Source organism: Thalia democratica, chromosome 7 (genome assembly GCF_965202585.1).
Source record: "Thalia democratica chromosome 7, ktThaDemo2.hap1.1, whole genome shotgun sequence".
NCBI classification, from domain to species: Eukaryota; Metazoa; Chordata; class Thaliacea; order Salpida; family Salpidae; genus Thalia; species Thalia democratica.
Window position 1 is genome coordinate 35672268 of NC_139171.1, and position 14962 is coordinate 35687229.

A 14962-nucleotide genomic window follows, 5' to 3' on the forward strand; every position below is an offset into this window, starting at 1 on the left:
ACTTATGTAATATCATGATTATTTTAATTAGTTATTTTAAAAGTTAAGATGCTTTAATGATAACATAAAGTTTTTGAGAGATGTGTTAAATTACATTTTGTTTTTCTTTTACAGACTTATTCACATTTATGTTTTAATAAAAGCTTCTGGTCCAGTCATGTAACTTATAGTTGACGAATTCAACTAATAATTGACACGAACCTTGTTTATGGGTGATAAGTGGTGGATGTAACTAAGCCCCAAAATTTAATAAAGGTATGAATTCATTGAAGCAGAAATTATAATGATCAGTTAAAAATATTCAAGTTGCTGGGTAAGGGATTGATAGATGTTGAAAAATAATTCATTTAAGTTTTTATTTTCTTTAAAAGTAGTTTTGTGAATACTTTTATTGCGTTAATTTGCTAATTAAGACCCCCCGATACCCAAAATGCCTTCTTAAGGTGATTTTTTCTACTTTGAAAAAATGTCAGGCTAAATAGGTCTCTGTCAGGCTAAATGAAAAGGAATTTCGCGCACGAACCCTGTATTTTGCAGTTCTAAAAGATTTTTTGACTTTTTTAAAACTCAGGATGACTCAGATTAGTTTTGATTTTTCATAAAAATCTCAAGATAGTATTAAGACTTTTTAAACCTCAAAAAATATTTTTTTTAAATCTAAAATAAGATTTAGTTGATCCAGTTTCAATATTTTGTTATTTTATATAACCAATTTTGTTAAAGAACATGATTTTTACTGATTTTGAAATGCTCAATTAATTTTTTAGCCCTTGCAGCTAGTTCTTAACTATTCTTATAAATAATAGTGTAGTTTTTGTTTCAAATCTATAATTGATATTTATGATGATTTGAGTTGATATTAAACCTAAAACTGAAGTTAACAAAAATGCATTCAAGTAAGTAATTAATATGGAAAAGATTAAGTTTATGATAGTGTCAAAAAAATTTCAACCTATTTTCAATTATATATAAAGGTAACTAACATGGTTACATAAAATTATTCACAAATTTTGTATTTTAATATCAATTTATTTATGTTTAAATGTTGATTCTTTGAAAACAGTATTTCTCATAAGTTTAGTGAATATCTAACGTAAAAGCATACACATAAAATCTTCCTTTTAGTTATTAAGAAGAAAAATGAACATGAGATGAGGTAAATTAGTTTGCGCCAGAAGCAAAAGAAGATTAAACAGTTTGAAAAAATAAATCAGGATGACTCAGGGTAGTTTTTTTGACTCACAGAAAGGCAACCGTTGTAAATGCTACAAAATTTTCTCACATTTAAAAAAATAATAACTTTTGTTTCAAATAAAAGTCAGCAGCACCTATTCAAGCAGGTTTACAGCAATGAATGTGGGGATAAAATAAACTAAATTACATAATTTTATAAGTACTTGTATTCAGGTAGTATCTCAACTAACACAAAACAACTCTGAGATTAAAAGCTTTAACTTGAGGGACCTTAAATGGGACCTCCAAATTAGCTTGTCATCCAAAATAATATTAAAAAATAAGACTTGTGTTCAATAACAAAACCATTGTCATTAAACTAAAATAACGTATAAAAAGTTCCATAACAGAATAAACATTTTGTATTTGAAAAGTTTATAAACAGCCAATTATCGCTTGGCCATTTATCTACTTTTCTCAATTTCTTACTAGTGATATTATTCACAAACTTAGGACCAATATGTTGCAAACTTAAGCAGGAATCATCAGAAAATAATTCAAGGTTAACATCTGTAACAGAAAATTTATCATTAATTTACCAACTGTATAATAATAATATTTATGATATAATAGGGTATGCCACACACTCAAAAAACTCATGCTAGTTTTTTATCATGAAAAACTAAAGCTAGTTTTTAGTTAGACTTTGTTTCACTTGTTTTTCACTATTTTACAGTGCATTTTCCTTTCGTATGTGAAGTTTTCAGTTTCACAGCTAGTTCTAACTTACTTTTAGCATATATAAAGTCTGCTTATAAATTTAAAGATAAATTGTAAGTGTACAGCAAATTTTACACAACAATATAAATCACTGAAAAATAATTAGCTCCACAGTAAATCAAATGTAAAAGTTTTGTGCACAGCAGATAATCTAGTTTCACTGTTTTTGGTAATAAAAATATTTTTTTAAGTTTAGTTGTTTTTATAGCTGTATGAAATATTTAAGCATGGAAAATAACTATGAAAATAGTACAAATAGGGTTGCCCCACACTCAAAATACTCAGGATATTTTGAAGTTTTTTTAAAACTCAGGCTAACTCAGGATAGTTTTGTTTATAAAAAAACTCTGAATTGATTAAAGATTAAAAAAAAAATTCAGGACTTATTTTTTACATGTTTTTAATGAGATTTAATTGGTTTAGTTTCAATATTTTGTTATTATATAAGCTATTTTGTTCAATTAATTTTAATTTTATAAGTTCAAAATAAACTTTTTTAGGGATTTGAAAAAACACATGATGACTCAAGACATTTTTTTGTCACTTTAGACAGATTTTTTGACTAATTGAGTGGAAACTTGGAAAACTGATTAAGCATATACTTGATTACAATTTTATACATAAAACATTTTGTGCATGTTTTAATGAACAGTGCATGCTAGGTTAAATATACTTTGCTGAAGTTGCAAAAGGCAAACTTTGAACACATAAAATTAAAAATGGTTGCTTGGAGATATTTTTATTTTTTGGACATTGCTGCAGTAACTTTTATCTTTGAGGTTATAAATTGATTAGTCTATTTGGATCAGATGACAAAAGTCTCAAATTTTATTCTTGGTTGTACCATTTTTTTATTTCAAAGTATACGGAAGGTTTTATTTTAAATATTTAACATTTATCATATTTGATAGGTAATCAGGTAAGTCCTGATTTAGATAAAAAAAAAGTAAAATAGTTAATTGCTAAGCAAGCTAGTGTAATTTAAGAAATGTTATATTCTTGATTAATTTTGTTTATATTGAATGTATAACAGTTTTTGTGTTTTTTGTTTTTACTTGTTTAATTTGTTATAGTTTCAGGATTGCCAACAAAATTGGAATCCTGGTATAATCTTGAACTTGAAAAATACAAGTAATTTGGGAAACTTTGAAAAAAAATTATGGAAAACTGTAATTCTGATGTTTAATTTGACTAAAATTCCATAAATAGCTACTTGGTCAGTTGTTATGATTTTAAGATAATGCAAGTCATTTTTAACAATGTTTTTTCTAATCGCAATTCCTTTGACTTTATTTTTTCACTAATGACTTTTGATGTTCTAGTAGTTTCTCCAAGTCAAATTTAAATGCTGAATACTTTTTCAAAGCAACAGCAGACTTTTAATAATGAAACGTCACTTCTTTAAAAGCAATTTTGATAGCATAAGAGAACTTCTGTTTTTCATCACCATTTTTTGAGCTACTAGTTTTTGCCTATTTGATTCATACAAAGTTGTTCTTGCAAGTAAGTTGGCAGTTTGCTACCAATTGTACCTATATGATGGACCTGGTGATGTACCATACACAATTTTGTATGTGTCCTTTATGGAACCTATTTTTATATAAAGAAACAAACAGTAAACTTTGAAAATTATAACAAAAATTTTAAACTTTAAGATGCTTATAGATAAAAAGATTAATAAAAACAGAAAGAAAACCAAAAAAAAACTTCAGTTAAATTATCTACTGACATCATATTTATGTTTACAAAATGCAAATTTAAAATTTGTTCCATTAAAATCAAAAAAAAAGAAAATATTTATGTTAAACAAAATAAAAAATATATTAACACTACAACTAAATATAATTTATTTTTTACTAAAATCAGCTGTTCTGCTACTGATTTGACTTTCATTTATTAATTTAGAAATAAGTGGTTAATTTTGTTAGTTCATTTTTGTAAGTTGGATCTGTTCGGTTTGACATTTAACTAAATAAAATACACTAGCACACGAGGAATTCAAAGTTCATTAGATATAATTAAATTAATTAAATTTAATTAATTAGAATTAGATAGATGTTTAGATCTTTTCAACAAAAAAAAAACGTTTTATATTTTAATTTTTCTTCTAATTTTTCCTTAAGAAAAAGATTGAGTATTCTAATTCTGATAAAAAAAAATATTATGAACTAACTGTTAAAAGCAACTTATTGCTTCAATAAAATTTTACAAAATACAAGCTTGCAAATTACTCACCATAACTCAGGCCAGTTTGGTTTTGTAAAAAATCTCAGAATAGTTTTTAGATTTTGTAAAAAATCTCAGCCTTGTTTTGTTCAAGATTTTGAATTAGATTTAGTTCTTCCAGTTTCAATATTTTGATATTAAATAACCATTTTTTTCAAAGACTAGATTTTTATTGATTTTATTTTTTTTTGTTTAAAATTTTAATGAAACCTAGGATCTAGAGAAATTAATCAGGACTCACTAAGGATAAAAAGAGTAGCAATCCTGAAACCAGATGCACCCTAATATAAACATGCATTAGTTAAAATTGTAAAAATAAACAGCTTGCAATTTTAAGTAAACTTAACATTTTAAGCACCTTTTAAAGGTGTTATAATGTTTACTGTACTTTCGAACAAAAAAAAAACAAAAAGACTATAGATATGTATAAACTACTTTTAAATAATTAATTAGCTTACCACACTTACTAAACTGAGGTATTGTAAAATTAGAAAACATATAAACCAAGTTTTAGCAAATATTAACTAGAAACAATCAATTAATTGCTGATATAAACTTTTGTATAAAGTTTGTCTGAAATGGTTCAAATTTTTACATTTTTTTGACTTTTTACTTACAAGTATAAATTTAAATACATTTTAATTTGCAAAATATTGATTTAATAGTTCAAAGATTGAAACTTAAAATTTTATCAATTTTGTAGAGTTGATGTTGTAGTAATGTTTGAAAACTTTCTTTAAACTTTAGAAATTTCATTAAGTCAGAAATTATACTTGTAGTTTAGTTAATTACAACACCTAAAATAATTGATGTAAATACATTTAATTGTGGTTTACTTTTGACACAAATAGTGTCAAAGAGACGCAGTAATATCTTAAAACTACTTTTTTAGAAGCTTTTAACTGATTAATGCAATCAAAATGGCGAAAAGGTTTGCAAGTTTTAAAGCTAACCATTTAAAAGCAAACAAGAGGCTGAAAGCTTCTCACTCAGACCAAGTTGATTTTGTTCCAACAAATATTTCAACGTCAACTGACTTTGAAATAGTGATTCCTTACTTGTACAACAACTACAAGCTTTTTGGTAAAGCTTTTAATTTTCCCAAAGTAGCTTTCAAAAGTCAATTTTACCCCATCTTTGGTGACAAGAGCACAGTGGAGCAACATATTCAGAACGCCTTATCAAAGGGAACAATCAAAATGTTCCAAACAAGTTTGGGGGCCGGCCAGTTCTGCGTCATGCTGACCGAAGACTACCTGACTGACATCAGAGACCTGCACAAAAAGAGAAACGGGGACAAGAAAATGTCAAGAGCGTTGCAAATTTACACGGAAAAAGTAGTGCCCAACTGCACAAACATCAGCGTTGGAAAGGAACTGATGAGCAAGTATTTGATCAGCGATGAAGAAGTTACTGAGCTCATCAGGTTTGGCGTGCTCACTGTCAAAGACTTCAATCAGTGGTGGATCGCAGTGCCGAGAGTCGGCGGCTTGATAATGAGTTTGACTGACGGAAGGAAAGCTGTAGTCAACATAGTCAAAAAGTCCAAGCACCAGGAAGTTAACTGCAGTGAGCTTTTGAAGCGCAAGTGTCCTAAAAACGCAAAGTTGGGTATGACTTACCTGCTGTTAGACTTGATAGGCTCTAATATACTAACATGTGTTGATAGCACAACTGGAAAAATTTTAAGAGTTTCAAAGCAAAATCTTTAAAATTTTTTGAGTTGCAATACCATAGCGTATTTATTAATAAATATTTTTTATATAACTATTATCAATACTATTTAACTTTTAATGAATTTTACAATCTTATTATATTGTTTAAATTCATTAAAATTATTTATTTTATTTTATGTTTTATCTTTTTGCTTTAGTTTATGTAAATAATTTAGTTATAGTTTTGAAATCCTAAAAGTTTTATATGTAGATTACTGTATTCTACTTTTTGTTTTTAGTAAGAGTTTTTAAAATTAATATTAAGTTAGAAAGTTTGCTTTAAAGTAATATTAGTTTGTTATAGATAGTTTTTGAACTCTTAAATTCTTCATGCCACTTTTTTATTAACTTTTTTACAGTTTTAGTTATTTAATTGTTTAATACCTAACTTACATTGTATGTAGTGTTTAATAAAAAAAACCAACTTATAAGTAAGTTGAACCTTAAAAAAATTAAAAGCGTTTTCTTTTAATTTATTTAACTTTTTACCCTTTGCTCTTGCCTTTACCTTATCTTTTACCAAATACTTATTTATAAAGTAGAAGCACATAGAATCCATATGTAAATTTTAATACGATCTATTTTAAAGTAGTCATCTTAAAAGTGTATTATTTTGTTTGATTTATTTAACAAATTAGCTTCAGTTTGTAGATTATAATTTTTAAATAAATAAACTTTTTTTTATTTGTAGGGTCTTATTTTTTTGTATAACTTTTGCTAAAATAAAATCTAAGTAAGTTAGTTAGTTTGAACACTAGTTATGCTATTATATAAAAAGTGTCAAATAAACTAGCTTCGTTATTAACACAATTTGTTTTACATATGTTTATTTTTTTTCTGTTTATGAAATTTTCTGCACTTAAATTATTATTTTTGTATTGTTTTTAACATGAGCTTAAAAAATTACTGTAATTCTGCACTGCAAGATAGTCTAATCGAGTTTAAGGTTTAAGAATAAAAACAGTTTTGCCAAATAAGTTTTCCTTAACTAAAACTAACCCAGCTACAAATTTAGTTTAGTTTTGGTGACCTAGCTTTAAAAAAGGGGCCAAGTTTCTATAGAAAAGAGAGCTTTGTTAATGAGTAATTTTTTTTAATTACATTTATCTACATGAGTTATTGAAAGTTTTTATTAAATAAATATTTGAACATGATAACCTCAATTTTACGATTTTACAAGAATAAAACTTATAAAAAAGTATCAATAACATAATAAATGTATAACAACACTTTGTAAATTGTTTTCTTAAAATATACCAAAAATTTACATTCGATGTTGACTAAATTATTTGATGATTTTATCTTTATATTTTTGTAAAATAAATAATTTTTTTGATTACAAGATCTTTATTATAAAAATGAACCATTAAATGAGAATTTTCACACTCTACTAGATTGTGTTGTAATTTGCAATGAATTGTAAAATTTATACAGTTAAATTTTACATCAACTAAGTTTTGTGTACCGCAATTAATTTTGTTCAAAAATTATTTTGTAGACTAATTAAAATATTTTTAATTTTTATGCATTGAAAAGAGTAAAAAAGTTCCAAAATGATGCCGAAAGACGTTCAGTTCATTCTCGCAACAACTCTGCTGCTTTCCCTCGCATCGCTGTCGGGCTGCTTCGCGCCGTTGCCATGCCACCGGTACACCGGCGTCGGTGACGTCATGGGCGAGTTCGCGCGAGCGGAAGCGCGTCACGACACGAGGAGCGGCTCGCGGCTGAGGGGGGAAGAGTGGCGGGAGTCGGGGGCGAGCGGGGAAACGGGCGAAGTGGCGAAGCTGCTCGAGGGAGAAAATTTTTACAGAGTGGCGACGCCTGGCGGGTTCCACCGGAAAGTGCAGAGCTGCGTGAACGCCAGGGGCGCCGTCGAGCGCGAGTGCTGGGTGATGGCGGAGGAGAAAGTGCCGAGGTCGCTGTACGTTGACGTGTACGCCATGGAGCGGGAGGAGGGAGGAAGAAAGTACTTCTTCCCGGAGTACATCGACGTCGAGGCGCCGGAGTTCGAGTCCTCCGAACACTCCTTCCTCGCCTACTCCCGCCTCAACACCTCCCACCCCGCCTGCCACGCTTCCACCCAGGTCACCTGGCACCTCAGGTACCACAGGCCGTCGGCGAGCGGCGAGAGCGTGCGCATCGACCTGCCTGACCCCAAAGTCTACCTCCACTGCCGACCGTCCGAAGGAGAAACCGCAGAGCGGGTCTGCGCGTCCCGGAACGCCGACACCTACGCCGCGCCCTGCCCCCGCGGAGCGAAGGTGTGCGAGTGGGCGAAAGTGTCGGTGGGTTTCAAGGGGCGGCCGCGGTTCAGCGTGCCGGTGGGAGACGAGTGGCACGAGGTGGCCGCGGTCCTGGTCACCTTGCTCGTCACCATGGGCGGCTCCTTCGTCATGATGCGCTACCTGTGCAATGACAGCGACGACGATGATGAGTTTTGCGATGGGGAAAGTCCCTACGATGACGCGAAGATCCACGACGAGTGAACGTTTCATGCGTTTTTTAGTTGCGGGATGTAATTGTATGGAGCAAGGAGTTTGTATTTGCTGCTGTTGCTTGCCTAAAAGTTTTAAAAGTAGTTTAATGAAAAATCACGTGTATTCAATCTAAATACTATCTCAGTAAGTATTATTAATATTTTATTTTACTAGTTTTTTGTTAAAATTTTGGATTAGTAGTGTTACTATCCTATATGCTGCTTTAAAGTATTTATGTTTTGTAATAATTATTAAGTCTACTTGATTACATTGTTTAGTTTAATTTTACTGAAACAACTAAAACAAGCATCTCCTTGACAAATTTATTGTTTCTAAAAACTTATTTTTTATGCTCCTAAGAAAGCATTTTCACAAAATTAAGTCAACATTGTTCTTTTTCTTGGAAAAATGATAGTCATTATTGTAACAATAATCATAGTTATTTTTAATAGTTGATAAAACTGAATTTACAATTTTTTTTAAATCTGTAAAATTTTATGGTTTATAACAATAACTTCTGTACTTAACAAGTTTCGTTGCTAAAAACTTAAGTGCACTTTATGATATTTTAGCTATTCATTTAAGATAATACTTTTTTTTCCTCTTTTTATTTATGAAAACCATGCCTTAATAAAAAGTTATATAATTATTGCAGTAAGTACTTTTAGCGATCTACACTGTTTTGCTCTTTTCGTTTTTGGTTATTCAAATAAATCTTGTTGCTCAATGGTATTGTAGTTTTCAATGTTAGCTAATGCTTGTAGGGTTTTTAAAACCACATAAATAAAACATGGCAACCTAAAATGAGTCAAAAAAAAACATTTAGGTTATGTTTTCTTATTTATTTGGGGTTTATTAATAGGTTTTTAACTTTTTCAAACTTCTTTATTTTATCTTCGAGTGTTTAGTTTCTAGATAATAAAAGCAATTAAATGTTGCTATTTGAGATACTCATTCTATAATAAAGTTACGAAAGTTGATATCTTTTGAGTTACCATAACAGGAACAAGTAAATTTATTTTACTGAAAAATGCTTAGAACAGTCGACAGAATAAATAAAACCACAAATCACTGTCAGCTTGAAAATTCTATAACGTTCTTCAATTTTACTAGAAAGAAAACCTTCTTTTTAAATTACCTGCAAGTGAGTGACTTGGTAAGTAGAAACCACTGGACAAGCTTTAATAGAAGTTTAAAAAATGATACATTTTAATAGTATTCTTTCTATAAGACTCCAAATAGTATAAACTGTAAAATGAACTTTTAGATACAATATATTTCAGTAAGCCGACCTTGCAGTAGTTTAGTATTGATTATATAAAGACACGTTTTAAGAAAGAGTAAAAAATGTTCATCCTTCAATATTTTTATTTCTTTTTTTTTTTAATTACTTCGCTAATCCATAAAAAGATTAACATTGAAAGTACTAATAAAATTAGGATTTTGTATTAACAGCCAATTTTTTTTTTAAATAACTATTTTTTCTGTATATTATATTTGATTTAAATGTCACAAATACTATGAATATGAGCAGTTTATTGACTTATATATTTTTAAAATTTAATAGTACTAAGTTTGTTGATAATTAGCTATAAAACTACATTTTAAAGAACTGTTATTGATTCTAATTTTATTAAATACAAAATATATTATATCCATTTATAGTTTGTTAGAAATAAGCACTTAAAGCGTTTGTATTTCACTGTATCAAGTATTTACTACTTATTTTTGTATTAAGTTAGAAGCTGTAAAACTACATCTTTAAATGTAAAAAGTAAACAACATATGATACTCAGAATATAAGTAAAATCAATTTTGAAATTCTTTAGTGTAGCTAACAATTTCTTCTTATTGAAATTCTGTCTTTTAAATGCATTTGTATGTTTTTTTTCTACTACAAATTATACTACCTATTTTTTATTTATAGAAATTAGTCCTGTAAGACCTATTAAAACAAACTTAATAAAGTTATTTATTAAGGATAATTGCGCGAACATAATATAAAACACTTATTGTAATTAAAACAAGTAATTCTATTCAACTTGTGAACTCTTGAAGTTAGTATTGGCAGCATAAATTTGTTTATTAAAATTGCTTGGTGTTACTTGTTAATTCGTTTGCTTTTTTGTTAAAATTTCGATAAGCATAAATGTTCAAGTTTTCCAAGTCTTCAACACTTGAAATGATGTGAGTTTTGTTGCAGTTGGCTTCTTTGACTTTCAGCTTGTCAACTTCGAAAAACGGTCCTTTCAGATGAGTTTTGTAAAGCTCCGTCAGATTTTTTGCTTCAGATATCAGTTGTTTGAAGTATTCAGTGAATCTGTGCCGGACTTTTGAATGCTTGGAAGTCTCTGATTCATGCCAATTTTCCATCATTTGCTCCTTTTTTGATTTTCTCACAAAGCTAACGACTATGCTCTTTTTCGACACCCGTTCGCAGTAGTTCAAATCGTTTTCACTGATTCCTCTCAGCACTTTGAACGCGTTTTGAAGGCAAAACTCAGAATTTTTCACGCCTTGCGGTTTTGACGGAATGGTCAAGTTGAAAATTTCAACGTCGTTCGCGAAAGACCTCTGCTCCATTTGATTTTTCAGCGCTGCGAATTGGCTTCTGAAGGTCTTTTTTTGGTCGTTTAGTGTTTTGTTTAAGTTTTCAGCATTTGAAATAGCCTTGTTAAAAACTGCTTCAATGACTGATTTACTAACTCCTTTATTTTCTTCAAAAATTTCCGAATCTAAAATAATGTTGTAAGTATATTTAAACTAAATATTTGTATTCAAACATATATATATATACTTTATGTTGACAAAAATTGACTAAGAACGTTAAATCTGCTGTGATTTTTAAAAAGTTTATACGTAAATTACTCTTAAAATACAATTAAAGTACAACTATTTTAAGCATTAATCATAAAATAAAAATGTTTTTTAGATTTAATTTTAATTAAAAATTGTTCTATTTAGTTATTTTTGATAAACTAATCAATAAAAAACTTTTAAACACATACTTTTAGTGATATTTACATTAGCACTATCATATGTACTAGTTCTTTGCAATAATTCGAGCTTTAACTTTTCATTTTCAGCTCTTATTTTTTCGTTTTCTTCTATTAGTTTTGAATTTAAGGTATTTATTTCAAAGAATTTAATTTTTGCTAAGTTCAAATCCTCTTCTGATGAAATGTTAAACACTGTATTTTCTGTGAAATTTTCTGAGTTTTAGTACGTTGTGTACCTTTAATACAGAAGAGTAGAAAAGTCAGCTATATGAATATAACTTCCAGTTTATATTTACTTTAAAGTCGTATTTAAACTAAGGTGTAATTTTTGTCTAAAATCTTCAGCTTTTTTTTAATTTAAGAATTATATTTTAAAAAACGTTACTTAGTTTATGTTATCACTGTTTTTTAATTAGACTTATACACAACTTGTTGAAAAACTCTAAGAGTGTAAGCATGTTTAATGAAGTGCCTTATTTCATATTTATACATAAGTTAAAAATTCCAGTTTTGTCTTCAACTGAATAAATAACCCCAATAAATACTTGTACTGTTTAGAATTTAAACTAAAAAGTTAGGATTATCTATTATTTTGTTTTAAAAGTTTTAATCTTTATTCATACAACAGAATAATAGATTTACTTTGAAAATTGATTAAGATCTGCTACAAAATTTAAATTCCAAAACGTTTGTACTACGTAAATACTCTACTGATTTTAAACTACTTTACTCAAATTTGTTTAGATATGAAACCTGTGTACTCTAATTTTTAAATGCTAAAAGTTTTCACAAGTAGTTTTTTTTTGAAAATAACAAAATGTTCAAGATCATCTAAACTTGCTAAATATTTTGAACAAACATTACAAGCCATCTGTTTTTATGTAACAATAAAATTTAAGAATTTAGTTTAATAAGTACGTAGTAGAAAATAAACGTTTTACAAAGTTCATCTCATTTAGTAATTTTTAACTTACCTATTTGATCAACTTTGCTTTTCGCTGTTCGTTTTGAGTAACTTTTTGATGACGGAGAGTTTACAGTGTAAGTTTTCAGTCTAGAATACCGTAACTCATTCAAGTTGACTTTGTTTTCATTATTCAATTCTTTTCGCGAATTCGCAAGTTGTTGGCCTAAATTGTCTTCATTATTTTGTTCTTTGTACAAATTAGTAACATATCTATAGTCTAAATTGTTTTTACTAACAATTTTTTCATTGGGGTTCACATGATTTTGGCCTAAATTGTCTTCATTATTTTGTTTCTTGTACAAATTAGTAACATATCTATTGTCTAAATTGTTTTTATTTACATGTTTTTCATTTGAGTTCACATAGTTTTCGCCTAAATTGTCTTCATTATTTTGTTCTTTGTACAAATTAGTAACATATCTGTAGTCTAAATTGTTTTTATTTACATAATTTTCATTTGAGTTCACATAATTTTCGCCTAAATTGTCTTCATTATTTTGTTCTTTGTATAAATTAGTAGTATATCTATAGTCTAAATTGTTTTTGTTTACATAGTTTTCATTTGAGTTCACATAACCTTTTCCTAAATTATCTTCATTGTTTTGTTTTTTGTACAAATTAGTAATATATCTGTAGTCTAAATTGTTTTGCTTATGAGAATTCGAGTTGTAGTTGATACTATTTTCTTGATCATTAAGAACCTCACTGTTAACATGATTTACTACTCTGTCATACAAACTTTTAGCATCATGTTCACTAACAACTTGTTCGGTTTGTATATTCTCATTTACTACGTTGCTTGAGTTAGTATATAGAGGCAGTATGTACGGATTACTTGCTTTGTTAGCTTGACCGTTGTTTAGTTTAGAACCACTGGTTGCTTGAGCTGTAAACTTTATAGCTGAAACACCTGGAATGCCTCCGTAGATATCTGTAAAATATAATTGACAATTTTATACAAGTTTAAATATTGAAATATCTTTATCAAGATGTTTCTTAAATTATTGATAAGTACAAACTGCGTTTAGTAAATATAGTAAACGATTTAATTTCAACGAGGATTTTTGAAACTACTTACTAAGTTTTAAGCAGTTTTCAGGCACATTTTTCAAACGATTTTTTAATAAGTAAAAGCAACTTTTATATAGATTGTTTATGTTGTGATATACATCATTATATAAACCTGATAACTAGTAAACCTTTACAAACAGGGGCGTCGCGTGGGGTGGAACGCTGGAGCTGTAGCTCCACCAAAAAAATGAAAAATTATGCAATTTTTTTTCTTGATTTTAGAGTTAAAGCCTTTAAACACGCTGCTTTAAATGGGCCCCTGCTTTAGCTGTACAACGTCAAAGTAACTTTATTCAAAAGTTGAGGAATTGAGCTTTAAAGTGATATAACATTTTTTATATTAGCTTAAAAAAATTATGCTATCATGAATTGTACAAAAAATACAGCCAAATGTGTTCATGAACGTCGTTAATTATCCTGCTAAATTAGTTTTTTTCAAATTTTTGTATGTGATTTTCAAAATGTTCGTAAAATAGAGCTGCAAGCTCAATCTGCGTCAGCTGCAACTTAAATGTTTCCAAGTTTCAAAAAATGTTGAAAAGTTGAATTCTGGAGCTGCATGAACTTTCAATACCATATGAATTGAATCATGATCGTTGTTTAAAATTTACTACAACGCAAGAACAATAAGACAACTTGAACTCGAGCAGAAAAAAACTTGAGGAAGAAATACTCAAGCAGAGGCAACTCGAGCAGAAGCACTTTAAACAGGGAAAACTTGAGCAGGGGCAACTCCAGCAGGAAAAACTCGAGCTGAAGCAACTCGAGCAGGGGCAACCTCGTTTTTTTAAGTTACATAATGTTTTTTTGTTTTTTTTCTAGTTAGAAAAATCATAAAATTAAGTAAGTAATTTTATAATTGTGCAAATACAGAAACTTACATCAACATAAATAAAAATAAAAGTAGCCATAGTTGTTAGGAAAGGGTGATGATACACAAAGGTATGAGATATTTGTTATTTTTTAATATAAGTCTTTTTGTATTTTATTTATTATCTAATTAAACAAATATGTTCAAGTTTTTTTTCTGAAATATTTATTTTTTCTTCATATTACCTTTATGATTTTAATACAAATGTTTCAAACTAGAGGATTTTTTAATTTGAAAATGTCAATCTGCAGCATCCCTAACAAAAAGACCACGCGACGCCATGATTACAAAAAATCAAAGAATTGACATTATAGTAAACACAAAAAAAAACTATAAGTTTTAGAAGTTTTTTCAATATGTTAATCATATTACTAACTTTCATCCAGTTTCAGATCACTCAGCCTGCAAACGAGATAATCAAGATGGTTGCCATGATCTTCGTTTCTTCGTGTTATATCTATAGTGACGTTGAAGCTTCTGTCAAAAGGTTGAGTGTCCAAAATAGTTGTTACGTTCAGTGGCTGTATAAGATATTATTGATGTAAGTGCTATAATAAAGTTTAACACAGTAGTTTCATCTTATATGCAAAAGGGAATACAATTTCTATATTTAGTTGCTTTGGTATTCATTTAATTACTTTTGTTTGTAAACACTGCTATTTAAAATTTTTCAGTATACGTAT

General features: G+C 28.8%; 2 protein-coding genes across 2 annotated transcripts; both read left to right on the forward strand.

Moving 5' to 3' along the window:
* The first annotated feature begins 5091 nt into the window (after positions 1–5091).
* LOC145840379 (winged helix repair factor 1-like) lies at positions 5092–5905 on the forward strand. Its single transcript, XM_082947625.1, has one exon. It carries the CDS (start codon positions 5100–5102, stop codon positions 5889–5891), a length of 792 nt encoding a protein of 263 aa, XP_082803751.1. The 5' UTR covers positions 5092–5099; the 3' UTR covers positions 5892–5905.
* Positions 5906–7414: 1509 nt separating this feature from the next.
* LOC145840378 (uncharacterized) lies at positions 7415–8663 on the forward strand. Its single transcript, XM_082947623.1, has one exon. The coding sequence runs from the start codon at positions 7448–7450 to the stop codon at positions 8378–8380; it is 933 nt and encodes a 310-aa protein (XP_082803749.1). The 5' UTR covers positions 7415–7447; the 3' UTR covers positions 8381–8663.
* Positions 8664–14962: the final 6299 nt, after the last annotated feature.